Raw genomic sequence first — 26,808 nt, 5'->3', positions numbered from 1 at the left:
ATTTCATTTCTTTTCTTTTTTTTTTTTTTTTTCTTTTTGGCTGTGTCCACGCCAGCCTATGGAAGTTCTGGGGCCAGGGGTCAAACCCGCACCACAGCTATAACCAGAGCCACAATAGCGACCAAGCTGGATCCTTAACCCCCTGTGCCACCAAGAGTACGCCTCCTTGCCACTTTTTAGACATTTTATCTATTTATTTAATTTATTTTGTCTTTTAGGGCCGCACCTGTGGCATATGGAAGTGCCCAGGCTAGGGGTCCCTAGGTGTAGCTGCCAGCCTACACCACAGCCACAGCAATGTGGGATCCTTAACCTCCTGATCGAGGCCAGGGATCAAACTCGCATCCTCGTGGATACTAGTCAGGTTCATTACTGCTGAACCACTACGGGAACTTCTGCCACTTTTTGAAAAAAGGTTTTATTGAGGTGTAGTTGATTTACAAGGTCGTGATAATTTCTGCTGTACAACAAAGTGATTCCGTCATCCACATACACAAATCCATTCTCTTTCAGGTTCTTTCCCCACACAGAGGATCACCTGTGCTATAGAGCAGGTCCCCATTGGCCAGCCATTCCATATGCCTCTGTGTGCGTATGCCAGGCCTAAACCCCCAGTCCATCCCTCCTACCCCGCTCCTTGCCGGTTTTAAAGACCGCATTTCGTGTTCTAGTTGAAGGGTTGTTTTAAGGAGCGTTTTAAAAATAACTTAGCAGGGGCAGAACTGCCCCTGTGAGAGGCCTGTCTTCCCTCACTTAGACTGTTGGAAACATTCAACCACGTATCATGGCAGTTTCTCACACGAAGAAGATGTAGACCAGGCCGATGAAGTGACACGTGACCAGAGGCAGAGTTGGGATGAGAGTCCAGGTTCCTCTCTGCTGTGTCTGTCATGCCGCCTCTCAGCCACGGAGAATTAGGATTGCAGGCCCTTAGGATGCAGTACCCACCCCATCCCCACGGCCTGGCCTGTTGGAGTCTTGGGTCCCGCCTCTGCAGTGTCCTAGATGAATGGCCATTTCTAAACTTGCCATCACATTATGGCACAGCTTAAGCCATATTGCACACCGGTCCAAAGGGTAGAAGAATCTTTCAGGATTCATCCATCCAACGCACCGTTGCTGAGTGCCTACAGGTACCAGCACGGGGATTCCAGGAGCTGGGAACACTGCAGCGAGCCTGAAGACTCCTTGTACCCACGGGCCTTATGTTTTTAGTGGCGTCTGGTTTTTTGTTTGTTTTTTTACCACTGCAACCATGGCATGTGGAAGTTCCCAGGCCAGGGGTCGAAGTGGAGCTGCAGCTGCTGACCTACCCCACAGTCACAACAATGCACGATCCAAGCCATGTCTGAGACCTGCACCACAGCTCAAGGCAAGGCTGGATCCTTAGCCCACTGAGCAAGGCCAGGAATGGAACCTGGTCAGATTCTTAACCTGCTGAGCCACAACGGGAACTCCTACAGCTTTATCTTAAATGCCTGAGTCATAGACCGTTGAGACCGGAACGCAGTCCTCCACAGGCCCTCGTGTCAGATACTAGGTGGTTTCTCACGTTTCACCAGGAAAGACAAGGCTGCAGCTCATTCTTTGTACAAATCTCCATTAATTTCCTGAATTAAAAAGTGGAATTGGTTGTAAGAGTTTGGGTGCACTTCCGGGGGCGCCCGTGTTGGTGCCGTCCTGCAGCCCTGCCCCACCTGGTCACTCTGTCCTGGAGGTGCTCAGACTGCTGCCATCCCAGTCCCCGCCGGGTGTGGCACCAAGACTGGCTGCTGCCCTGTGGGGGTGGCCTTTCCAGAGTCCCTTCTCCCTCTCACCTGGTCCCAAACCTGGCCCTCTGTGCTGGAGTCGGAGTCAGGGTACTCGGCCCACTCCCCGAGTCCAGTGCGGCCTGAGAGTTGCAGGGTGCTGTCGCCTGCCCCTGGGTGTCCCCGGAGGTCTGTAACCTCTGCTTTCTCCCTCCCTCTGTTCAGACCTGGGGCTCGGCGTGCTCAAGGTGCCCAAAGAGGCCGACGAGGGAGGCCGGGCAGCCTCTGGGAGTGCTCGGAAGGGCAGGCGGCAGCACAGCTCCCCTCAGAACCCCCTCCTGGACTGCAGCCTCTGTGGGAAGGTGTTCAGCAGCGCCAGCTCTCTCAGCAAGCACTACCTGACGCACAGCCAGGAGAGGAAGCACGTCTGCAAGATCTGCAGCAAGGCCTTTAAGCGGCAGGACCACCTGTACGTAGCAGTCTGGTCAGGGCACGTGGCCATCCGGGGGCCGGGGGCAGGGGTTTGTTCCTGGGTCCCTTCATCCCCTCCCCCACTCTGTGGGGCCCCTGGACGAGCCGCCAGGTCCCTCCTGGCTAAAGACAGGGACCCGCTGGCTCCAGAGGCAGTTTTGTCCTGGAGGGGATTGGGCTAACTCTAGAGAAATGCGCAGAGTCCCTGGCAGGCCTTGGGAGAATGTCTCTGCTCCTTGGAGAGTAGGTGCGGGGTGACATGGGGGCATGGGGGGTTCTGAAACGCCTCTTTCCAGAACACAGCCCTGGAGTGTTCACTCTTTTTTTTATTTCCTTTTTTTCCCACTTCTCTTTTTTCTAACTTTTGAATTTTTTTTCAACTCTAGATTTTAAAAAGCAAGCCCAATATAAGAGGAACATAATTCCCTTTGTTCTTCCTGTCTTAGCAAACGCTAAGCTTTTCTTGCTAGGGAGGAAGGAAAGACAGACTTTTTTCAAACCACGGGACTTGCAAGTGGGAGGAGACAAGTCCCTTGTGCTTGGAGCACTCCCAGTCTCTGCAGAGCGCTCCCCTCCGTTCAAGGAATGGTCATCCCCGAGTTGCCACTTCCTCAAGGGTGTTCACGGAACTGGGGTTCTCAGGGATGCTAAGCAGGCCTGTTTGAAAAAAAAAAACGGTACTGGGGGCACATACACTTGAGAGACGTTGGAAGTTAGACAGGTGTCTGTTTCTCTGCTGTGTGGCTTTTCAGTTTGTTACTGCGAACCTCCAAGAAGCAAAGAGAGTTTTTTCAAAACTCATTTGCCAGCTGAGCCCACATCCTCAGGGAGCACCTCTGGAGACCAGTGTTCCTTGGGAACCCACTTCAGGGAACTCTGACTTGGCTCCCATTGATTTTTGTTTTCTCAGATGAGGGGTTTGCTTAACAGTGAGGGAAAGAGACCCCCCCGTCCAAATGGCTTTGACCATCGTGGGGTCTTTGCCCATGGGGGCCAAGTGCAGCTTGTGAATCGTAGTGCAGCTGCACCGTGGCCCTGTGGGGGCACATTGGGGGTCCTGCAGTGGGACCCACCCACTGACCGCCTCCTCGTGCGATTCCAGGACAGGGCACATGCTCACCCACCAGAAGACCAAGCCCTTCGTGTGCATCGAGCAGGGCTGCAGCAAGAGCTACTGCGACTACCGCTCCCTGCGCCGGCACTACGAGGTCCAGCACGGGCTCTGCATCCTCAAGGAGGCGCCCCCGGAAGAGGAAGCCTGCGGGGACTCGCCCCACGCGCACGAGGTGGCCGGCCAGCCGGCACCTGGGGGCCTGCGGTCCCTGGTGCCCCCAGAAGCCAGGTCCCCGGGCTCCCTCTTGCCCAACCGAGACCTCCTGCGCTGCATCGTGAGCAGCATCGTCCACCAGAAGCTCCCTTCCCCGGGGCCAGCCCCAGCAGGGCCTCCGGACAGCGGCGAAGGGAGGAACACCCCCTGCTCCTGCCCGCCCCTGTCAGGGTCCTCCTCCTGCGCCCCGGGCACCCTGGGCCCTGAGGTGCCCGAGGAGCCTCGTCCCCTGCGGAAGGAGCCCGCTGCTGACCTGTTCACAGCGGTCCACGCCCGGGCGGCAGAGAACAACGGCCCCAACCCAGCCGAGTCGGAGCCACCGCTGCTCCAGCTCCCGTCCTCCCTGGAGGGCTGGCCTGAGGGCAGCCCCCTGCCCTCCTGCCTGCCTCTGTTCCGAGGCCAGACGGTCCCTGCCGGTGCCCAGCCATCAGGCCACAGTTTCCAGTGGCTCCGGAACCTGCCAGGCTGCCCCCAAAGCAAAGGGAACAACATGTTTGTCGTCCACAAGCCCCCCTCAGTGCCATCGTCGTCTCGCGAGGGCTCCGAGCCTGGCCCCGGGCTCAGCAGCGCTTCCCCCTCGGGGGAGCCCTCGCCCAGCCTGGGCGCCGGTCTGGAGGACGCGCTGCCCTTCCCTCCTTCGCTCCTCAAGGCGCCGGGAGAGGCCTCCGGTGACCCCAGATACGCCAGCGCGGAGGACGACTCCTGGGCTTCCAAGAAGAGCAAGTTTGACTGCAACTCGTTCTCATGGCAGAACCCCGGGGAGCCAGGCCCCCAGGACGTCCAGAAGCCCGGCAGCCTTTCCTCGGAGGCCACGCCGCTCTTCCGGCAGCTGTTCCTGAAGTCGCAGGAGCCCCTGGTGGGCCACGAGCAGATGCAGGTGTTCCAGATGATTACCAAGTCCCAGCGGCTCTTCTCCCACACCCAGGTCCCTGGGCCCGAGGGCAAGCAGGGCGCCCTGAAGGCCCTGCAGGGCCCGTGGCCTCTCGCGCCCACCGTTGACTCTCTGCACGCTGGCCCTGTGAACCCAGAGCCAGAGGGATCCCCAGCCCACAGGAGAAAGTCCAGCCCGGCTTTCCCCAGGGAGGCCTCCCCTGGCAGCGCGAGCCGGGACGCCAAGGGAGGACCAAGAGCGGCTGCCGCTCCACCGGCCCTTGCGGCTTCAGCCTCGGACCCTCCTGGGAATCCAGACTTCTCCTCTCTGGCCAAGCAGCTGAGAGCTGCGAAAGGGACCATGGACCTGGGGAACGTCTTTGCCCCCGGGAGCCAGCGGCAGACCCCGTCGGGAGGGGACGAGCTGCCCGGAGCCCAGCTCCCAGGGAAGCAGGCCCAGGCCGAGGATGGCACAGCTTCCGGGGCCACGCAGGGTGAAAAGGGCCCGACCTGCTCCCGGGCTGGGGGCTACAGGCTCTTATCCAGCAACTCCAGGGCCCAGCGCCTCCCGGGCTTCCGGAAGGAGAAGGCGAGGATGGACGTGTGCTGCGCGGCGTCTCCCAGCCAGGTCGCCATGGCCTCCTTCTCGGCCGGGCCTCCGGTGGACGCCCCCCGGGACGCCACGTCCAAGCTGACGATATTCAACAGGATCCAGGTATCCAGCCCTGCCCCGCGGGCGGCGGGGTCCTGGTTTGTGGGTTCCCTTCTTGTCCAGGCTCCTCTCACTGGCAGCCAGTCCTCAGATGCAGCTTCCAGGGCGGGGGTGGGGAGGGGAACGAGGGTCCAGGGAAGGGATGGCTCTTCCTCGCCTCCCCGCCTCCCCCACAAAAGGCCAGAAGCAAGGCTTTCGAGTGTCCTAGATGCCTCGGTCAGGTTTCCCGCGGGTGGGCGGGCTCTCTGCCCTGCGCTCCCTTTGGAGGCCGGGAGGGTGGGCTGCTGCTCCCCTCACATCCCTGCCTGGGAATCAGCGTCCCCACGGCAGACTTGGCCCCCTCCGCATGCCCGTCGCTGTGGGGCTGTGGTTGTTTCCCCTGGCATCGTGCCCACGAAGTCCCGGGCACCAAGCTTTCGGCCACTTCCTCCGTGCTGTGCTGAGGCCCAGGGTCCTTTCTGTCACACCACAGCCACCCGCCCCCCCAGCTGTAATTTTCCCATCCCATCTAGTTCACCGTTTCAGGGTGTAGCATCTGGTGGGTTTTTGGATCTTTACAAGGTTGTACACGCATCAGCACTCTTTGCCGGAACATTTTCATCGGCTCCGAAAGCACACGCGGCCCCGTTAGTCGTCCCGCCCAGTCTGCGGCGCTCCCTCCCGGCTCCTGCTACCGGGACCCTTCTTTCTCTCCCCAGACAGTCGCCTGTTCTGGGTACTTCACAGGATGGCAGTCTCCTGCAGCGTGGCTTTCCCGTCTGGCCTCTTACTTGGCACGATGTTCCCGGCACTCATGGTGCTGCGGCGGCTTCAGGACCTCATTGCTTTTGTGCTGAGCCGGATTCACCATGTTTGGTTGATCCACTTCACAGCTGATGGACACGTGGGTTGGCTCCACTTCTTGGCCACTGTGTTAATGCTGCTCCGAGCATTGGTGGACAAGTTTTGTTCACATATGTATTTTCATTTCTCTTGGAAAATACCTAGGAGTGGAATTGCTGGACTGTTGGGTATCTTTCTTTTCAACACGTGTCTGCAGAGTCTTTGCTCTTTTTTTTTTTTTTTTTTTTGGTCACATCAGTATGTGGAACTTTCTGGGCCTGGGGTGGAGCCCGTGACACCTCAGTGACCCAGGCCGCTGCAGAGACAACACTGGATCTTTAATGTGGTGTGCCACCAGGGAACTCCTGTGCATTTTTAAATTTTTTTTTTTTTTTTTTTGTCTTTTTGCCTTTTCTAGGGCCGCTTCCCGTGGCATATGGAGGTTCCCAGGCTAGGGGTATAATCGGAGCTGTAGCCGCCGGCCTACACCAGAGCCACAGCAACAAAGGATCCGAGCCGCGTCTGGGATCTACACCACAGCTCACGGCAACGCCGGATCCTTAACCCACTGAGCAAGGCCAGGGATCAAACCTGCGTCCTCATGGATGCTATTCGGGTTTGCTGACTGCTGAGCCACAACGGGAACTCCCACAGAAGCTTTACATTTTGATGAAGTCCAATTTGTTCTGTCTTTTGTTTGGTTCTGGAGTCATCCAAAACACTGCCTACTCCAGGATTACCTGGTTATTTACACCTGTGTTTTCTTCGAAGTGTCTTAGAGTTTTCATGTTTGTACCTTATTTCTGACCCGTTGGCTCAGATGTTTTTTTCATCTTCAGGGTGGAAATATCTATCGGCTCCCCCAGCCGATGAAGGAGGAGAACATGGCAGGTGGATGGTAAGCTCCGAAGCCCCTCCCTGCCCTGCCCGGGGGGCCCAGCCCTCGGCAGCCGTCTGGTGGCTTTGCCGTGCTGGCCCGGGCTGGGCGAGCTCTGGCTGCTGCCCTCGGAAGCTGTGAGCGCCAGGCCCTGGGGATCGGCCATCGCCTCTGTGTCTGAGGGTTCGCGCGGAGCTGTCCGCGGGGCAGACTCCCATCCACTCCTCCCCCTGCCGTTTCTCCCTGCAGTAACCAGCACAGCGGGGGCCCCACAGACTGGGCGGAGCCGATGAGCACTTACATCTGCAAGAATTGCAGCCAGATGTTTTATACAGAGAAAGGGCTCAGCAGTCACATGTGTTTTCACAGCAACCAGTGGCCGTCACCTCGAGGGAAGCAGGAGCAGCAGGTGAAGGGGCAGTTCTCTGCTTACGGGGGTTCCTCACAGGCTTGGGGGCAAGGACTGGCTGGAGACGTCCTGCGGGAGGCCTGGCTGGGGCAGGGATCAGGGCCGCGCTGCTCCAGAGGGGCTCCTTCCTCCCCACCTACTGTTCCTGCTCTCTGTGTGCAGGTGTGTGGCACGGAGTTGTGCAGGCCACCGAGACAGGTGCAGAGGCCAGAGGGGGATGGGCAGAGTCCTCCAGGAGCCAGGAAGCCCTTGGACAGCATGACCGTGGCCCCTCTGGTGGGCCCCGTGCCGGGGCCTGTGGCGGCAGCGAACCGCCCCCCGGGGAGCAAGGTGGGTGCTGGCCAGCCCTCATCCTCGCCCTGCTTTCCTCACCTGCCAGCCGAGCTGTGGGAACAGCCCAGCCGAATGGCACAGAAAGGCTGACTCAGAGGAGCTTGGTTTGCATGTTCTGTCAGTCAGTCAATCTCCACTGAACTGCCCGTGTCTGGTTCTGGGCTGGGCAGTGCTGGCGACACTGCTGTGACCACAACATCCTCACCCCGTCTCCCGGGGCTCCCAGTTCAACGGAGTAGATAGACTTGTCCCCACACAGGAAGTGGGCTGGGCTGGGAGGGGGAACAGAGGGAGCTGTGGGAGCCCCAAGGGGGCGCCAGAGACCCGGCCTGAGGAGGTCGGGGTGAACTTCCTGGAGGAGGGGGTATCGGAGCTGAGACCTGGAGGATGAGGAGTAAGACGGCCCTGGAGGAGGGAGATTTCCTGGAGGTGAGGGAGAGAGGGAGAGCGTGGCGAGTGAGTTCAAGTGCTCAGTCTGTCCGGCCTGCTCTGGAAGAGCTCACTGGAGAGACGGTGCTAGACTCGGGGACAGGAAGCATGAGTCCCATTGTCCGTCTCCCAGGGGCTGCTGTTCCTTGAAGGGAACAGTTTTCCTTTTGTCACATGGTTGCACTGCATCTCTGGCCCCAGTTTTTTTTGTTTTTGTTTTTTGTCTTTTTGCCATTTTTCTTGGGCCGCTCCTGCGGCATGTGGAGGTTCCCAGGCTAGGGGCCAAATCAGAGCTGTAGCCACCAGCCTATGCTAGAGCCACAGCAACGTGGGATCCGAGCCGCGTCTGCGACCTACACCACAGCTCATGGCAACGCCGGATTCCTAACCCACTGAGCAAGGCCAGGGATCGAACCCGCAACTTCATGGTTCCTAGTCGGATTTGTTAACCACTGAGCCACGACGGGAACTCCTCTGGCCCCAGTTTTTAAGTGCCAGTCATTTAAACAACTGACACGAGTTCCCAAAATGCTCTGGGCGAGGGCCACTCCTTGGGGGTAACTGAGAAGGCTCCAGCCTCGACCATCGCCCTCCCTGGGGTCTGGGGTCTGGCTCAGGCCTGGGGGCTTCCACTGCTCAGGGCTCTCGGCACAACATGCAGGGCAGGCAACTCAGTGGTTCTGTGCCCCTTCCCACTTTCTGCTCTCTTGAGGACTAAGCTGTGGGGCAGGTGGCCTCAGGTGACCCTTGGTGGTTCTAAAGTCTCATCTTCTCCAGGGACAGGAGAAGGATGGGGAAGAGAGAGACAGCAAGGAGACCAGCCAACCCAGGAAGCGGAAGAAGCGCCCCCAGCCCAAGGCACCATTCATCCCTCCTCCTCCTTCGGCAGCGTCGACATTCGGGGAGCCGGGCCCCGGTGGGGGCCACCAGAGCTGCCTGCGATCCCCCGTCTTCCTGGTGGACCGCCTCCTGAAGGGGCTGTTCCAGTGCTCTCCCTACACGCCGCCCCCAATGCTCAGCCCCATCCGGGAGGGGTCGGGGCTGTATTTCAGCACCCTCTGTTCCACGTCGGCCCAGGCCGGACCTGACAGGCTCATCAGCACCGTGCTCGGTGAGTGAGGCTGGGGCTGCGGGGGCCGGACCCCCTCCTTCCTGCAGCCTGTGGGCCAGCCCTTGTCTCTGGCCTGTGGCTGGCTCTGGTGTGTGTGTCCCCTCACTGTTCAGAACTCTCCCGGACCACCTGGGACCAACAGCCTTCTAGCTGCTTGCAATTTTACAGCCAGAAAGAAGATAGAGGCCATTTAGCCTGACCAAACTTCTGCCTGCCCCTTTGCGTGATTTTTAAAACAGCTTTATTGAGATGCAATTCATATACTATATGGATCAATCATTTATTTTTATTTATTTATTTACTTTTGTGTTTTAGGGCCGCACCCACGGCATATGGAGGTTCCCAGGCTACAGGTCTAATCGGAGCTGCAGTTGCCGGATCCGAGCTGTGTCTGCAACTTACACCACAGCTCACAGCAATGCCAGATCCTTAACTCACTGAGCAAGGCTGGGGAGCAAACCTGCAACCTCATGGTTACTAGTTGGATTTGTTTCTGCTGCACCATGACAGGAAGTCCTGAATCAATCATTTAAAGTGCACTGTGTTTTTTAGTATATTCACAGGGTTGTACACCCATCACACAACCTAATTTTAAAGCATTTTCATCACCACCAGAAGATGCGCTGTATCCATGAACAGTCACACACATGCCCTGTAGCCCCCAACTCCTTAGCCCTGGGCAACTGCCAGTCTGCCAGTGCACTTTTTCTCTCTAGGGTCTGCCTATGCTGGACATTTCGTATGATTGGAATCACGATATGTGACATTTTCTGTCTAGTTCATCCACTTGGAATAAGGTTTTCAAGGTTCATCCGTGTCATAGCATGCATCAGTGCTTCATCCCTTTTTATGGCTGAATAATATTCCATTGTCACGAGAGACCAAATTTTACTTGACCATTCATCAGTCGGTTAGCATTTGGCCTGTTTCTTTCCTTTGGCCATTGCACACAGTGCTGTTAGGAACATTCACGTGCATGTTTTTTTAGACGTGTATTTTCATTTCTCTTGGGTGTATGCCTAGCGGTGGAGTCGCCAGGTCATAGGGTAACTGTGTTTAACCATTCAAGGAACTGCCACACTGTTCTCCAGAATGGCTGAGCCCTTTTAAGTTTCCATCAGCGTTGTATGAAAGTTCCAGTTTCTCCACATCCTTACCAACCCTTCTTATCTGTGCTTTTTGTTATAACCATCCAAGTGGGTATAAAGTGGTAGCTCATTGTGGTTTTGATTTGCATTTCCCTGAGAGCTAATGGTGCCGAGTATCTTTTCATGAGCTTATTATCCATTTGTATATCTGCTCAGGAGAACTGTCTATTCAGATCCTTTGCCCATTTAAAAAATTGAATCCTCATCTTTTTATTATTGAGTTGTAATAGTTCCTTGTGTATTCTGGATGCAAGCCCCTTAATCAGATAAATGATTTGCAGAGTCTCTCCCATTTTATGGGTTGTCTTTTTTTATGGTATGGCTTGCAATGCAAAAGTTTTTAACTTTGATGAAGTCCAACTTAGTATTGTCACTTGTGCTTTTAGTGTTATATCCAAGGTTTTGCCTAACCAAAGTTCATGAAGATTTACTTCTCTTTTTTTTTCTAAGAGTTTTTAGAGTAATAATTCTTACATTTAGGTCATTGATCTATTTTAAGATCTATTTAATAATTTTTATCTATTGTGTGAGGTAGGAGTCCATATTCATTCTTCTGCATGTGTATATCAGTTCTTCTAGCACCATTTCTTGAAAAGACTACTCTTTTCTGATTGAATTGTCTTGGCATCCTCTTGAAAAATCAATGGACCATGAATGATTTGAGACTTTTCTTCTTTTATGATGCAGTTATTTTACAACTACACATTTCCTTCTGAGCATTGCCTTAGCGACATTTCGTAAGTTTTAGTGTCATTCATCTCAACGAATTTTCTAATTTCTCTTTTCATTTCTTCTTTAATACACTGATTATTAAGGAGTATGTTGCTTAATTTTTACATACTTGTGAATTTTCCAAATTACAAATAATTAGATTATTGACTTATAAGCCAAATATATATTGTGGTCAGAGAATATACTTTGTATTAGTTCAGATTTATTTTAAAACCTAAGATTTATGTATTTATTTATTTATTTTTTTTGTCTTTTGTCTTTATAGGGCTGCACCCGCAGCATATGTAGGTTCCCAGGCTAGGGGTCGAATCAGAGCTGTAGCTGCTGGCCCACGCCACAGCTCACAGCAACGCTGGATCCTTAACCCACTGAGCGAGGCCAGGGATCGAGCCCTCGTCTTCATGCATCCTAGTCAGATTCCTTTCCACTGAGCCACAGTGGGAACTCCAGTCTTTTTCTTCTTCTTTGTATTAAATGCTTTTTACACTGACTTTTTTCTTAAATGAGTACTTTCTAGTTTAATACTTTAATTCCTCAAATTTTTCACTTTTTCTTAGTCATTTCTTAGCGGTTGCTCTGGGACTTACTAGATCCATCTTAATCAGAATCTGTTAGCCGTGTAATAACTTATTAACAATGAACTATGGAAACACTGCTCCTGTCCGGCTCTAGGCCTTCTCGCGCTGCTGCTGTCCTTGTGAGTGTGTGTGTGTGTGTGTGACACCCGTGTGTGGTGGAGAGCAAGGAAGACGTTGGCATGTTCATTACTTTGCATACTTTGATTTCATATAAAGCAGCCTGAGAGGATAAAGGCAAGCAAGCCGAATTTATAGGCTGTTATATTAACCTTCTTGTGTACCATTTCTTTTTCTTTTTTTCTTTTTTCTTTTTTGCCAAGCCCAGGGCATGCGGAAGTTCCTGGGCCGGGGATTGAACCTGCACCACAGCAGCGACCAGAGCTGCTGCACTGACAGTACTGGACCCTTAACCCACTGTGCTACAGGGAGCTCCGGGGATGATATTTCTTTACTCCAGTGCAGCCCTGCTCCTTTTGCGGTTGCTGTCACATGTGGTATATTTCTGGATGTTATAGGCCCACAGCACATACTGTTTTATGCAATTGCCTTTTAAGGCAATTAAGAAAAATATGCAGTCAGACTGATATTTATAGTTACCCAGAGAATTATATTTACCCACGCTTTGCTTTTTTTGGGGGGTTGGATTCACATTGCTGTCTGATGTCCTTTGCTTTTAATCCGAAGAACTTTCTTTAGTAATTTTTATTAGAGGGATATAATTCACATACCATTCAGTTCATCCCTTCAAAGCATGTAACGCCTGGCTTTTCATATGTCACGGAGCTGTGCGGCCATCACTGTCATCGGTGTTCAGACATGTTCCCGTCCCCAGACGGAGCCCTGTGTGCATTGGCAAGCCCTCCTTTCCGTCCTCCCCACCCCAGCACTAGGGAACCACCAATCTGCTTTCTGTCTCTGCACAGAGTCCGCTCTCCTGCGTGTTTCCTGTAAGCGGAATCACAGTTGTGTGTTTTGCTAGTGCCTTCATGGACTTTCCATGATGTTTTTAGGTTTTGTCCATGTTGCAGTGTGTATGGCACTTCATTCCTTTTTGTGGCTGAATAATATTTCACCTTTAATATTTCTTGTAAACAGGTCTGCTAGTAACAGATCTTCTCAACTTTTGTTTATCTGGGAATATCTGTATTTTACCTTCATTTTTGACAGATAATGTGCTGAATATGATACTTGGTTGACAGTTTTTTACTTTCAGCACTTTGAATATGTTACCCCATTGTCTTCTGACCTCCATCGTTTTTTGATGAGAAATCAAGCTGTTATTTTTACTGGGGTGCCCTCGTATGTAACAAATTGTCTTTCTCTTTTTGCTTTCAAGATTTTATTTTTGGAGTTCCTGTCGTGGCGCAGTGGTTAACGAATCCGACTGGGAACCATGAGGTTGTGGGTTCGGTCCCTGCCCTTGCTCAGTGGGTTAAGAATCTGGCGTTGCCGTGAGCTGTGGTGTAGGTTGCAGACACGGCTTGGATCCCACGTTGATGTGGCTGCAGTGTAGGCTGGTGGCTACAGCTCTGAATCGACCCCTAGCCTGGGAACCTCCATATGCCGTGGGAGCGGCCCAAGAAATAGCAAAAAGACAAAAAAAAATTTTATTTTTATCTTTGGCTTTCAACATTGTGCCTATGATATGTCCAGATGTAGAGCTCCTTGTGTTTATCCTTCTTGGAGTAATAGTTTCTTGGATATATAGTTTTTCATCAGATTAGGGACATTTTCAGCCATTAAGACTTTAAATATTTTTCTGTCCCTTTCTCCTTTCTTTCCGGTGCTCCCACTGCACAAATGTTGCTGCATTTAATGCTGTCCCACGTTTCTCTGAGGTGCTCTTCGTTTCTCTTTGCTCTTTGTCTCTCTGTTCTTTAGATTCCATAGACTCCATTAGTCTGTCTTCAGGTTTGTTGATCATTTCTTCTGCCAGCTCAAATCTACTGTTGAGTCTCACTTTGGTTATCATACTTCTAAAAAATGTATTACAGTTGATTTACAATATTTTGTCAATTTCTGCCATACAGCAAAGGACCTCATTGCTTATCCATTTAAAATGTAATAGTTTGCACCTACTAACCCCAAATTCCAAGTCCATCTATTGTAGTGTACTTTTTTAATCCCAGAATTCCTTTTTTTTTTTGGTCTTTTTGTCTTTTTAGGGCCGCACCCACGGTATATGAAGGTTCCCAGGCTAGGGGTTGAATTGGAGCTGTAGCTGCTGGCCTACACCACAGCCACAGCAGCACAGGATCTGAGCTGTGCCTGCGACCTACACCACAGCTCACACCGGATGCTTAACCCACTGAGTGAAGCCAGGGATTGAACCCGCATCCTCATGGATGCTAGTCAGGTTCACTAACCACTGAGCCATGACAGGAACTCCCCAGAATTTCCATTAAAAAAAAACCTTTCTGTATCTTTATAGTATTCTTGGTGAGAAATTTTTATTTTTCCTTCCTTTAATTCTTCAAGCAAAGGAGCTGGGCGTGGGGAGAAGGAGCCCCTGTCTCCTTGGCTGCACCTGCCTGGCTGGAACTTCTGTTACACGGAGCTGGGGGCTGGGTGCCTGTAAGACAGTGGGCCGGGGCCCTAGTGCCACAGGCTCTCACTGTTTGTACCAAGATTTAGTAGATTTTCTTTCTTTCTTTCTTTCTTTCTTTCTTTCTTTCTTTCTTTCTTTCTTTCTTTCTTTCTTTCTTTCTTTCTTTCTTTCTTTCTTTCTCTTTCCCTTTCTCCCTCCCTCCCTCCTTCCTTTCCTTCCTCCTCCCTCCCTCCCGTCTGTCCATCCGTCCATCCTTCCTTCTTTCCTTCCTCTCCCGCCCCAAGGCATGCAGAAAGTCCCTTCTTAAAATACTGTATGTCTTTAGGACAACTTCCAGAGACTTTAACTTACTGTTTTTTAAAATAGCTTTTATCAGTTAATTTGTTTCGCCGAGTTCCTTACTCGACGTTTTCAGAAGTCTTATCCCCCTTCCCTGCAGTCTTTTTCTTTTCTTTCATTGTCTTTTATTTTCTTGTGATGTGAACTGTCATCCTGTGATCCACCGGGCGCAGGACAGTGCTGCGGCGACTCTGGGCACAGGGTTAGACTCGAGATCTCGCTTAACTGCGGCGTTTTGCCCATTGACTAGTAACCTTGCGTTTCCCCCCTCCCTGAGCCCCGGCAGCTCCTGTTCCCCCCTTAATGACATCAGTTTGACCACTTCAGCTGCTTTATTGAAGTGGAGTCGTGCGGAAATCCTCTTTCTGTGACTGCTTTATGTCGCTCAGCCTAACGTCTCCAGTGTGCGTCCATGTCATCGCACGTTGCAGAAATTCCCTTCGTAAAGACGAAGTCGAGTTCCGTTGCATGTGCGAAGCACGTCTCCTTTACATCTTTGTCTGTCAGTGGACCCTTAGGCTGCTTCCACCTCTTAACCAGTGTGAGTAGCTGGCGCCAGTGTGGGCGTGCAGGTGTCTTTGTGCGGTCTTCATTTCTGTTCTTGTGGATGAATACCCGGCAGTGGGATGGCTGGATCATGTGTATGTTCTGTTTTTAACCTCGAGGCACCTCCATACCATGCAGTCCTAAAGAGCCTGCTTTTCACCTGCTCTGGAGAGGCGGACAGAAGGGGCCTCCTGGTTCAATTCTAGCTGGTCTTCTTGAGACTTTTCTTTGTGTGTTTTCTAGATCACACGGACGGCTCTTTTGGCATCTGCGTGGTGAAGGACGACACCAAGATCAGCATTGAACCGTGAGTCGCAACAGGCTTAGGACCTGAGGGCCCTTCCCAAGTGGGAGTGCTTTGACGCTGCTTGCATTCCGGGTCGGCTTTTCCCGAGGGCACCTTCATCGGGGAGGTCAGGCCTAGACCCAGAACCTCTCAAGGAGAGAAGTGGGGGCTTGAGCGCATGTGGGAAGGCCCCCAGCGTTCCATCTGTCTGGAGATTCCCTAGCTGGGCCATGGGGACAGAAAGCCCAGCACCCTGGGGTCCCAGGTGGAATTGGGGATGGCACAGTGCAGGGCTCTGGAGTGGCCACGGAGGGGCGAGATGGATGTGGCAGCCTCCCAGGTGTCGGCACACGCCTCCCCTGTGCTAGACCCTTAAGACACCGGAGGCCCAGGAATCTGGCGACAGAGCAAAGCGGAGGAAGGGAGAGCATAGCCCTTGCGGTTTCTGGAAGGCTGGTGTGTGTCTGTCACTCCATGTGTCTGGGAGACGGCAGGGGATCCCACAGAGCAGGGCTGTGGCCTGGGAGCAGGGCTCACCTCCCATCTCTGCTCTGTTCCTGGCTCAGTCCCACACCCATGTCTTGTATGTCTGTGTGCGTGGCCTCGTTTCAGACACATCAACATAGGAAGCCGGTTTCAGGCGGAGATCCCGGAGCTCCAGGACAGATTGCTGGCGGGAACCGATGAACACGTAGCTTCTCTGGTCTGGAAGCCGTGGGGAGATGTGATGACCAACCCAGAAACGCAGGATAGAGGTGGCTGAGACTTTGGGGCCACCTTCCCCATGGGCCTCTTCCATCTCCAAGGAGATGGCCTCCCAGTTCTCACCTTGACCAAGAAGCATTGTCCCTGCGGGGCGGGGGTGGCAGGTGGCCTTCAGCCCCGCCCTGCTCTCCTGCACTGCGGTCCCTCGCCCCTGCCTGTCCTCTCTCACGGGAGCTGCCGGCCCGTCCAGAGCAGGTGCCCGGAGCAGGCTTTCTGCCCTCCCTCCGTGTCCCTCCCTCCCCTGGGCCCGCTCTCACAGCGCCGCCGCTGAGAGGGAGATGGGCCGGGAGCCGTAGTCCGCGCAGTCGGTCGGGGCGGCCGCCTCGCCGGCTCTTGCTGACCCTCGTCTCCTCTCCCCCCTGCCCGGCGGGGGCTGCTTGCCCGCCCGACCCAGTGACGGAGCTCTGCAACGCGGCCTGCTCCAGCGTGATGCCGGGCGGGGGCACCAACCTGGAGCTGGCTCTGCACTGCCTGCACGAAGCCCAGGGTGACGTTCAGGTGAGGTGGAGGCGAGGGTGTGGCGGCGGCGGCGGCGAGCTCCCTGCTCCCCTGGGTGTGTGCCTGGGCCTCCTGCTTGGGGGCTTGCCCTTATGAAACTGAAGGTGGTCCCCTTCACCCCGGTGACTTGGGGATCGGCGTCGTCCTTGTGAGCGCAGAAGCGCACACATTCAGGCTCAATGTATGTGTGACTGGCCCTGGGGAGGTGGATCCTGGGAGAACCGACTCAGGTCTGCGTCAGTCTGGTTTACGTATTGAACTTTGGATTGTTTGATTCCACACCGATATATGGACACCTCTGATGCAGCAGAAGTGCCTCTGCCTCTTCCAAAGACCCTCTTCACAGGCCTGAGGTTTAGGAAATCGCAGTCCAGCTGTGTAATAGGAGAGGAAGTCACATCACCCGGGTTAGAGACCAAAGGGACAGGGCCACCTGGTGCTTCTTCTCAAGCTCAGGGGCAGGGCGGGCACATGCTGGGTGCGCGGCAAAGGCAGGAACACCTATTTACTGGGTCCTCTTGAGAACCTGGGGAGGCCCTGGTACCAGGCTGGGAAGGCTGAGGGCTGCCCTCGGGTTTATGCCTGCCGCCACCATCTGCAGTTCTTAGTACATCTTGAACAAGGAGCCCTGTGTTCCCAGTTTGCACTGGGCCCCGCAGATCACCTAGCTAGTCCTGACTGCAGTGACACTGCTGAGCAGGACAAAAGCCCTCTCTGTGGCGCTTACATGTTTGAAGGGTACATTTTAGGTTTGTTTGTTTTTTTCCTGGTCCCGTCTACAACATGCGGAAGTTCCTGAGCCAGGGCTCGAACCTGAGCTCCAGCTGTGACAACACTGAATCCTTAACCACTAAGCCACCAGGGAACCTCAGGAAGTCTGCTTGTTGACAGTGATAGATGCTGGTGAACAGGATGAAGAGGATGGCGTGGGGCCAGGCGAGGGCCGCGCTGTTCTGAACGCTGCTCCGAACACTGCTCCTGGAGGAAAGGAGCTTGTGCCAGAACAAGTCCACACCCTGGTTCCTTCAGCACGAAAACCTCGCTGTGGGAGTTTCCCGCTAGGTGCAGTGGGTTAAGAATCTGACTGCAGCAGCTCGGGTTGCTGCAGAGGCAAGGGTTCAATTCTTGGCCCGGGAACATCCATTACGCGGTAGGCGCAGCCTTCAAAAAAAAAGCAAACCTTGCTGTGAGAAAGGTCACGGCAGCGGCATGCAACAGAATGCCTGCTACTGCAGGCTGCGTGCTCCCCAGGTGACCTGACCCACCACACTTTGGGTCACCCTGGGGCAGGGAAGGCACTGGGGAGGGCTGCAGGTGCTTTTCAAATGGATGAAAGGAGGAGGGGGCTCCCCCTCACCTGCTCTCCTTCAGAGAGTCACCTGCCGCTCCTCTTGTTCTAGGAGGCCCTGGAGACCCTCTTACTCAGAGGACCCCAGAAGTCGCGGACTCACCCTCTCGCTGACTATCGCTACACAGGTGACTGGAGCGAGGCTGCCCGCATGGCTTTGGCCTGGCCGAGACCCCTGTGAGCCAGCCGGTTTCCAGGGCAAGCTCTGCTTGCGCCCCTTGGCGGTCTCTCGGGACCTTGCCTTCCCCCTTTCCCCTGTCCCCTCATGGCTCTCCCCAGCCAGGAAGGGGCGCCAGGAAGAGTGGGGGGCTCAGGGTCAGCAGCTGAGTACAAGTCAGGCAGCCTGGGGTTCCCGCCTGCCCTTGGCAAGCCCCTTAGGCAGCGGAAGTCTCGTTGCTGCATCGGCCAAGTGGGGAGAGTAATAGCCCCCACCTGCTTCGGTTTTTGCGAGGGTTGGGAGATAGAGCAGGTAAGGGCTTAGCAGAAACCTGGACACATAGTCGAAGCGTGGCAATGGCAGCTGAAAGGCCCGGGCTGCGTTTCAGCCATGGCCGAGGTCCCAGAACTGTCCTGGGCTCTTTCTCCAATAGGTTCGGACACCTGGACCCCGATGGAGAAGAGGCTCTTTAAGAAGGCGTTCTGCGCGCACAAGAAGGACTTTTACTTGATACACAAGACGGTAAGGCTGGAGTCGACGAGGCTCCCTCACCCGGCTGAGACTCTAGGGCCGCAGGGCCTGTCGGGGGTGAGACTCGGCTCCCACAGTGAACCTCACGAAGCCCTTGCTGTGAACCGCCACCAACAGCACAGAAAGGCAGCCCGGCTCCAGATAAAGCCCTCAGGCCCCTCCCCCCTGTCCTGCTTCCCATTGGAAACCGGATGGGCAGTTACTAAATGCTCACGCAGGTTTTACACGCACTTACACACTTTCTCAAAAATGAGTGAGATCATGTATTTACTATCCTGCTGATTATTTTGCTTTTCAACTTGATGTACTGCAAACTGCGGTGTAAAGTGTCAGATTGGATGTTTGACATGTTTTTACACTTGTAAGACCATCACCACGATCAGGAAAATGAAAATATCGGTCACCCCCAAAAGTTTGTTTGCTCTTGCAGCTTTGTAACCTCTCCTTCCCACCACCCCTGTTACTAGTCGGCGCAGTCTGCTTTCTGTCACTGTGAATTAGTTTGCGTTATCTAGAGTTTTAGGTAAATGGGAGAATCTCGACCTGCTTTGACTGGCTTCGTACACTAAGCGTAACGATTTTGAAATTCAGGCACGTTGTCGTGTGTACCAGTAGTCTGTCTCTTCATTGCTGAGTAGTATTCTGCCGTGTAGACGACCACCGTGCATCTACCGTCCTTCTGGGGTGGTGGCTTCCAGCTACTGATGACTGTCGATGGCGCTGCCGTGCGCACTCGCGGCAGGTCTCTGCGCGGCCTGGCCGTGGGGAGGCATCGTATGGTTGACGTATATTCGACGTCTTATGAAACTGCCAAACCGCTTTCCAAAGTGGCTGTGCCGTTTCACATGCCCACCAGCAGGTTAGGAGAGTTCCCGGTGCCCCACACCCTGGCCCACACCGATGTGGTCAGCTCTCTCCTTTCAGCCATTCTAATGCGTGCACGGGAGCGTCCGGCCCCATTTTCCTGATGCCTAATGAGGCTGGGCATCTTTGGGCTCATTTGCACCCTCTTTGGTGAGGTGTCTGTTCATATCTTTTGCCTCCGTTTTTATTGGGTTTTATGCTGCTGTTGTCGGGCGGGGCTCTGTGTCGGTTTTCGGGATGGTGATGGAGAGATTCGGGGCTTCCATTCCTTTACTGTCTCCTTGTTCCTGCCATTTCTGAAGATGGGGTGTTAAAAGATTTGACTGTAATTGTAGATTCATTTTTCCTTGGAGTTCTGTTGGTTTTCTCTTCATATATTTTGAAGCTGACTCAGATGCATGTGGATCTTATTTCCTCTTGATTAATTATCCCTCTCTATCATTATGAAATGAATTTCTTTATCCCTTGTGTTACTTTTTGCTCTGAAACCTACTTTTTTGATATTAATATAGCCAACTACTCCAACTTTCTTACAATGGGCATTGGCATAGTATATCTTTTTCATCCTGTCACTTTTAACTTATTTGTGTATTTATATTTAAAGCGCATTCTTGTAAGTGGCAAGTGGTGAGTGTAGCTCTTTTTATTCCACATGAAATATTCAGACTTTTTTTTTTTTTTTTTTTTTTTGGTCTTTTTAGGGCCGCACCCACAGTGTATGGAGGTTCCCAGGCCAGGGGTGGAATCAGAGCGGTAGCTGCCGGCCTACACCACAGCCACAGCAACTGGGGATCTGAGCCTCGTCTGCAGCTTACATCACAGCTCACAGCAATGCCAGATCCCTAAGCCACTGAACAAGGCCAGGGATCGAACCTGCGTCCTCATGGTTCCTAGTCGGATTTGTTTCCACTGCACTACGACAGGAACTCCCCGTTCAGTAATTTAAAGATGCTCTCCTTTCTTCTTGCTTTTAATTGTTTCCAACAACTCTACTGATGCCCTTGCTTTCGTTTCTCTGTCTGTATATTAAAAACATGGGATCTTTGTTTTTCCGGCTGGTTGTTTTTAGGAATTTCTCTTCATCACTGGTTTTGAGCAGTTTAATTATGATTTGCTTTGGTGTGGCTTGCTTTCTTTCTTTCTTTTCTTATGCTTGGGTTTGTGACACTCTTTGATGTATAGGTTTATAGTTTTCATTAAATTGGGGGGACGTCAGCCTTATTCAGATATTTCTTCTCTCCCTCCCTCTCCTCTGAGGACTCACTTACATGTGCACCAGGGTTCCTGCAGGTGTCCCACTGCTCCCTGATATTTCCGTTTTTATGATTTTTTTCCTCTGGGTGTTTCCTTTTTGGATGGTTTCTCTGGCTGCCTTCAGGTTCACTAATCTTTTCTTTTGCAGTGTCTAATTGGTCATTATTCCTGTGCAGTGTAGTTTTCAAATCAAACTTTACAGTTTTTATCTCCAGAAGTTCTGTTTGGTCTTTTTTATATCTTCCAAATCTCTACTACTCTTTGAAGGCATACAGTTATAACAACTTTTAATGTGTCTCCCTGCTAATTCTAATATCTGTGTTCCTTCCGGATTGATTTCAGTGAATTGATTTTTCCCCCCTCATTAATGTCATACTTTCCTGCTGTTTTGAATGTTTGATAATTTTTCACTGGATTCCAAGCATTGTGAATCTTAACTTGTTGGGTGCTAGATATTTTTTTACATTCTTATAAATATTCTTGAATTTTGATGTGAGACACAGTTACTTGAAAAGAATTTGTTCCTTTTGGGTACTGCTTTGAGATTTTCTGAAGGTGGAACTAGGCTTTTCATCTAGGGCTGTTGATTACATATTACTGAGGCAAGCCCCTTCCCATGACTCCACTAATACCCCATGAGTTTTGAGGTGTTTGACCCCAGCTGGCAGGAGCAGGCCTCTGCCAGGCTCTGCACCAGCTACAGGGCCCTTTCCCTCCAGCCCCTTTGGGTGCTTCTCTACCCAGATGTGGGCAGCCTCCTTGGAGGCATGGGCTGCTCCGTGCTTGGCTGAATACTCGAAGGGAATTCTCTGCACATCTCTGGAGTTTCTCTCCTCTGCTAACCTTCATCTTGTGGATCCTGCCCCCTCGGTCTCCCCAGACACTCTACTCCAGCTTCACTCGGGAAGTCTGCAGGGCTCTGCCTAGATCCCCCGCACTCTGAGGGCCATGGCCTGGGAAAACCCTCTCAAGGCTGTTAATTGGGATGGGGGCAGTTTATTTTCTGTCTCTCAGAGAAGAATGTTTTTCACTCACGTCCAGTGTCTTGCTAGTCTTACTAACCATTGTTTCATCTCTGTGGACTGTTTCTTCTCATTGTTTTGGATGGGAGGGTAAATCCAATCCCCATTGCTTCATCTTGTTAGAAGCAGAAATTCAACTTTTTAAAACCCTAGTGATATTTCTTAGACAAGCAGAGGATATACTGTTTGTTTTGTTTTGTTTTGTTTGCTTTTTAGGGTGGCACCTGTGGCATATGGAAGTTCCCAGGCTAGGAGTCAAATCAGAGCTGCAGCTGCTGGCCTACACCACAGCCACAGCCACAGCAATGCGGGGATCCGAGCTGCGTCTGTCACCTACACCACAGCTCACGGCAACGCGGGATCCTTAACTCACTGAGCGAGGCCAGGGATCAGACCCGCATCCTCATGGATGCTAGTCGCTAGTCGGGTTCTTTAACCACTGAGCCATGAAGGGAATTCCGAGGATATACTGTTGTGATTCCTAGCTTGTGAACACACACAAAGTTGGGAAGAAAAGATCCATGTGGAAAAAAATACATTCTGAAATAGCTCCAGATGTTTAAATAGCCAATTCAATTTTCCTGAGATGTTTTCTTCCTCAAGCAATTTAACTTTTCCACTCTGCTTGGTTTTTACAGATGTTATTATTAATGGGGTCACTTGTTAGTGGAGGGAGGAGCAGACGGTGGGGTGGGAGTGCCCTAGGATCAAACCCTGCCGCAGAACCTCCTGTCCCCAGAACCTCTTCCTCTCGGGGGCCACACCCCTCAGGACCGCAGGGCTCTGCCTAGCTGTCCACAGATGCAGCGCCTGAGGGCATGCTGCTCTTGTTCCTTGCCCTCTGCAGACACGTGGCTCCGTGCGATGTCACAGGGAGCGCCGCCTGTGTACCTCTGCGTGCACCTTCCCCAGGGGAAGGCTTCCTAGGCCAGCTCAGAGCACACAGACCTTAGGTCGCGTTGGCTCTGATGGCTTCACTCTAAACCTCCCCATATCCGGGAAGGACTGTGACTCTGCCTCTTGTCCCTTGTCGCAAAGGAGCACGCCAAGCCCTCGGGGAGAGATGTTTCAGGAGGGCTTTCAGAAAGGGGCGGCCGGCCCCACGGGGGTGGGGCGGGGGGCTGGTGGACCTCAAGGCCACGCTCACAGCCGCTCCTGAGGCGCTGTCCCTGGCTGGCTTCTGTTTTCTTCCACTAGATCCAGACAAAAACTGTGGCCCAGTGTGTTGAGTATTATTACATCTGGAAAAAAATGATCAAGTTTGACTGTGGCAGAGCCCCAGGGCTGGAAAAGAGGGTCAGGAGAGAAGCAGATGAAGCAGACAGGACAGAAACAAAGGTAGCGGGTCAGGGTCGGGGTCAGGGTCTGGAGTTGAGAGCTGATCTGGACGCCCACTGCCCAGCCAGGCTGCGGGGCGCCCCGGAGACGGGTATGCTCTGGATCCCTGCACCCCAGAAGGCTGGGAGTCACCAGCACCCTTTCACTTCTGTCTCCTCTGCAGGTCACGTGCAGCCCTCGGGAGAGACCCGGCCACCGTCCAACCCCCGAGTTAAAGATAAAGACTAAGAGTTACAGGAGAGAGTCCACGCTCAACGCCAGCCCAAACGCTGGCCCCAAGCGGATGCCCGAGCCACCTGGGAGCGTGGAGGGCCAGGGCGTTTTTCCCTGCAGGGAGTGTGAGAGGTAGCAGCCCTCGCCTGGATGCACCCTACTGCCCACCCTCGGCCCTGGGGTCCCCCTCGGGGCCACCTGCCTCTCCCCTGCTCTGACCCCACATCCCCTGGTGACCCCACAGGGTCTTCGACAAGATCAAGAGTCGAAATGCCCACATGAAGCGGCACCGGCTTCAGGACCACATGGAGCCCCTCGTCCGGGTGAAGTGGCCCGTGAAGCCCTTCCAGCTGAAGGAGGAGGAGGAGGAGGACGAGGAGATGGGCACTGACATTGGCCCCCTGCCGTGGTGACTCGTGGAGGGCAGCAAGCTGGGATGGGGACCTCCAGCGCTGTCCCAGCCCCTTTGGCCTCTCCAAGGTCCCCCTCTGCTTCTGTCGTGCCCCCTCACTGTCCCCGCTGGCCAGCCAGCTTGCAGAGCCAGCGAGTTTGGCCACAAGTAGGGAGGAGATGCCCGGTCATCTGATGGCGGTGACGTCCCCGTCGGCTGGGCCCGAGGCGCCCTTCTCTTTAGGCTCATAGTCTCTCCCGTTCCCGCAGCTCCGCTCCTCCGAGCACAGAGGCCTGGGAGCCAGCACGTTAGACCCGGGGAGCCCCAGTCTTGGCCTTGGCTTGGGCTTTGGTTACATTTGTTAGGTCAGGCCGAGATGCAGAGACTCCACGGGCGGTACTCAGACCTCTGCCGTGTCGGGGCCCCTCCCGGGGTCTCTGCGTCCCGGGTTCAGTCCCTGCTCTCGCTGTGACTTGTACATTGTTAGGTTTTTTTGGTACTTGTCGACTTGTAAATCTTAATAAATGGAGTTCTTAAGCAGCTGTCGTCCGGCTTCCCTGCATGTCAGTCTGATGAAGGCTTGGGGGCCCCTGCCCTTTGCTGGAGCCACAGGGACGAGTAAGCCACGTCCCTGCCCTGGAGAAGCTGGGGCTCATCCCTTTGTCCAGCCAGCACTCATGGAGCACCTGCCTGTAGTACGTGCCAGATGGCACCCAGTCCATGTGACAGGGACACAGTGACGCAGTAACGCAGTAGGGACAGGACCCTCTCCTCACGGAGCTGATGTTTTAGAAGCAGAAAGGTAGCAATGATAAATCAGCAAAAAGGTGATTGAGTTATCGATTGAAGGTGTGCTTTGGGCCGTAGAAACAGAAGAATCGGCGAGTCAGCTGCAGCAGCGGTAAGAGTCACCTCCCCCTGGCTGGCATCCCAGCCTCAGAGGGGGCAGGACAGGGAACAGGGCCCTCCCTTCCTGGTTTCTCTTTTCAGGCGTGAGTGGAGCTTGTGGCAGCCCTCAGCCAAACACCCCTCATGTCTCATCAGCCAGAACTGCAGCCTGTGCCCTTCCTAACCGATCCCTGGCGGTGGGAAGGGGAATGGCCACAGGTGCCCTGCACACTCCAGATTTGTCTCCTCGGAGTTCCCGCTGTCCCACAATGGGAACAGCGGTTTCTCCGGAGTGCTGAGACACAGGTTTGATCCCCGGCCCAGCACAGTGGGCTAAGGATCTGGCATTGCCATAGCTGTAACTGTAGCTCAGATCTGATCTCTGGCCTGGGAACTCCGTATGCTGCAGGGTGGCAAAAAAAAAAAAAAAAAAAAATTAGTTTCCAGGACTGGGGAAAACCAGTGAGTTCCCTCAAGTTCATCGTCACCTGATCAAAGCTGAAATCCCATTTGCCAGGAAAAGCAGCAGCAGCAGAGATGGCTACTGGGGGGAGTTCCCCGATGGTGGTTAGGACTTGGCATTTTCACCACTGTGGCCCAGGTTCAATCCCTGGTTTGGGAAGTGAGATCCCACATTAAGCCAGTGAATACCACAGCAAAAAGGGACGGAGGGAGGGAGGAAAAGGAAGAAAGAGAAAAGAGAAGGGGAAGGAAGGAAGAGGAAGAAAGGGCTACTGGGGAGTTAGACTTGTGTCCACCACAAAGTGATGTGAGGAAAGACAGACGGGGGACCCAGTCCTAGCGAGTGACAGGGTGTGGCAGACACTGGCAGGTGGATGGCTGGAGGGAAGGCCACACTGAGAAGGGTGCTGAGGCCGAGACCTGCTTTCCAGGCCAGAGCGTGGCGAAGCAGACTCTGCCTCGGGAACATGTTGTGAGGCCCGTGGGAGGAGGACTGGAGAGCAGCTAGAAGGCTCTAAGGTGAGATGGTGGCCCCGGGCTGGGTGGCAGTGAAGGGGCCAGAAACACAGGGATTAGGGACACATCAGAGAAGCAGACTCAGGCTTGATGGGTCTCACGTCATGGGATGAGCTGTAAGGACAAAGACGGATCGAGGCTGGCGCGGCAGTGCTGGGGTCTGGGCGGCTGAGTGGATGTTGTAAACTCTGGTGGGCAAGAGGGACGCATCCGAGGGTTGATGGCTTCGAGGTGTGACTGCGCTGCCTTCCGAGGGGCGGGCAGAGGAGGAAGTGGAGCTCAGGCCGTGAGGGCACTGCGGTTAAGGGAAAGGGCCCCAGCCTCACAGGAATCTGATTTACACCCTGGCTCCTCTTTCTTCTTTGTGATCCTGAGCCAGTTACTTTCCCTGTTTGAGTCTCAGTTCTCATTCCATCACTGGGGTAGAAAATGCCTACACTGACAGATCTGTTGATGAGAAAGTGTGAGTTGGGTATTGGCAGGTGCGCCAGGTGGTCTGGGCAGCTCCCACTTTCTGAGCATTGTGCCATGGCTGTCACTGTGGGGCCCACCCTCATAACAAGTGAAGCCCGACAGCTCGGGAAATGAAAGTCTGGCTTCAAGCCTGGGTGGTATCGTAGTTACCTCCTGCCACATAACAAATTAAGCTGAATCTTAACAGCTTGAAATAAATGGAAACTCATGTAATAGTGCTGCTTGGGTGGACAGGGGACCCAACTGCTTGTGGCAATCAGACTCAGCCCTGCCTTATCTGTGCTCGGAATATAGGGGCTACCACAAGTGGGTGGGCCAGAAGGGTCTCTGGGTGCAATCAGAGTTGGGCAAGGGTTTCTTAGGTGAATTACCCCCTCAGCCAAACCCCACCTCCTGCCCACCGGAAAACAGCATTTTCTCAACTGCAGATTATCTGCATCCTGTGCATCAGGGGGTCCAGTAAAAACTGCATATTCTTATACGCCACTATAGCCATTCATAATCGGAATCATTGGAGCTAGGGCCCTGGAACTTAAATTTTTCTAAAGAAGCTTTCTTAGTAAAAGAGTTTTTAGATTTACATAAAAATTGGGAAATGGTACAGAAAATGACCGTATACCCCACAGCCAGTTTCCGCTGCTATTATCGAACATTAGTGTGATACATACGGTTAATGAGCCAATATTGATATTAGTAACTAAAATCCATACTTATGCAGATTCCATCAGTTTCTACCTAGTGTCCCTCTTCTGTGCCAGGATCCTCCCAGGACGCCACACTGCATTTAGTTGTCACATCTCA

At 53.3% G+C, this 26,808-nt stretch overlaps 1 protein-coding gene across 7 annotated transcripts in view; it reads left to right on the top strand.

Moving 5' to 3' along the window:
- Window positions 1–24,207, top strand: part of ZNF541 (zinc finger protein 541) — a 31,395-nt gene extending 7,188 nt beyond the window's left edge. For 2 of the 7 annotated variants that reach the window (XM_084961315.1, XM_084961316.1), the window contains exons 4-17: window positions 1,974–2,217; window positions 3,322–5,131; window positions 6,790–6,848; window positions 7,077–7,236; window positions 7,399–7,566; window positions 8,782–9,109; window positions 15,244–15,307; window positions 15,899–16,041; window positions 16,446–16,549; window positions 17,950–18,025; window positions 18,488–18,576; window positions 22,923–23,063; window positions 23,227–23,408; window positions 23,521–24,207. In XM_084961315.1, coding sequence (XP_084817441.1) covers window positions 1,974–2,217; window positions 3,322–5,131; window positions 6,790–6,848; window positions 7,077–7,236; window positions 7,399–7,566; window positions 8,782–9,109; window positions 15,244–15,307; window positions 15,899–16,041; window positions 16,446–16,549; window positions 17,950–18,025; window positions 18,488–18,576; window positions 22,923–23,063; window positions 23,227–23,408; window positions 23,521–23,689 — 3,737 coding nt within the window. In that variant the 3' untranslated portion in view covers window positions 23,690–24,207. Of the gene's footprint in view, window positions 1–1,973; window positions 2,218–3,321; window positions 5,132–6,789; window positions 6,849–7,076; window positions 7,237–7,398; window positions 7,567–8,775; window positions 9,110–15,243; window positions 15,308–15,898; window positions 16,042–16,445; window positions 16,550–17,949; window positions 18,026–18,487; window positions 18,577–22,922; window positions 23,064–23,226; window positions 23,409–23,520 lie in introns of all 7 variants that reach the window. The other 5 variants (XM_021094642.2, XM_084961314.1, XM_021094643.2 and 2 more) reach the window with 3 other exon arrangements.
- The last annotated feature ends 2,601 nt before the right edge of the window (window positions 24,208–26,808 follow it).

The sequence above is a fragment of the Sus scrofa genome, chromosome 6, assembly GCF_054392235.1.
Source record: "Sus scrofa isolate SSC_HxYL_T2T_F1_AM1 chromosome 6, Sscrofa_HxYL_maternal_Yorkshire_Landrace_v2.0, whole genome shotgun sequence".
Taxonomy (NCBI): Eukaryota; Metazoa; Chordata; class Mammalia; order Artiodactyla; family Suidae; genus Sus; species Sus scrofa.
Note: the sequence above shows the minus strand (reverse complement) of the source record. Positions and strands in the feature narration are given on the sequence as shown.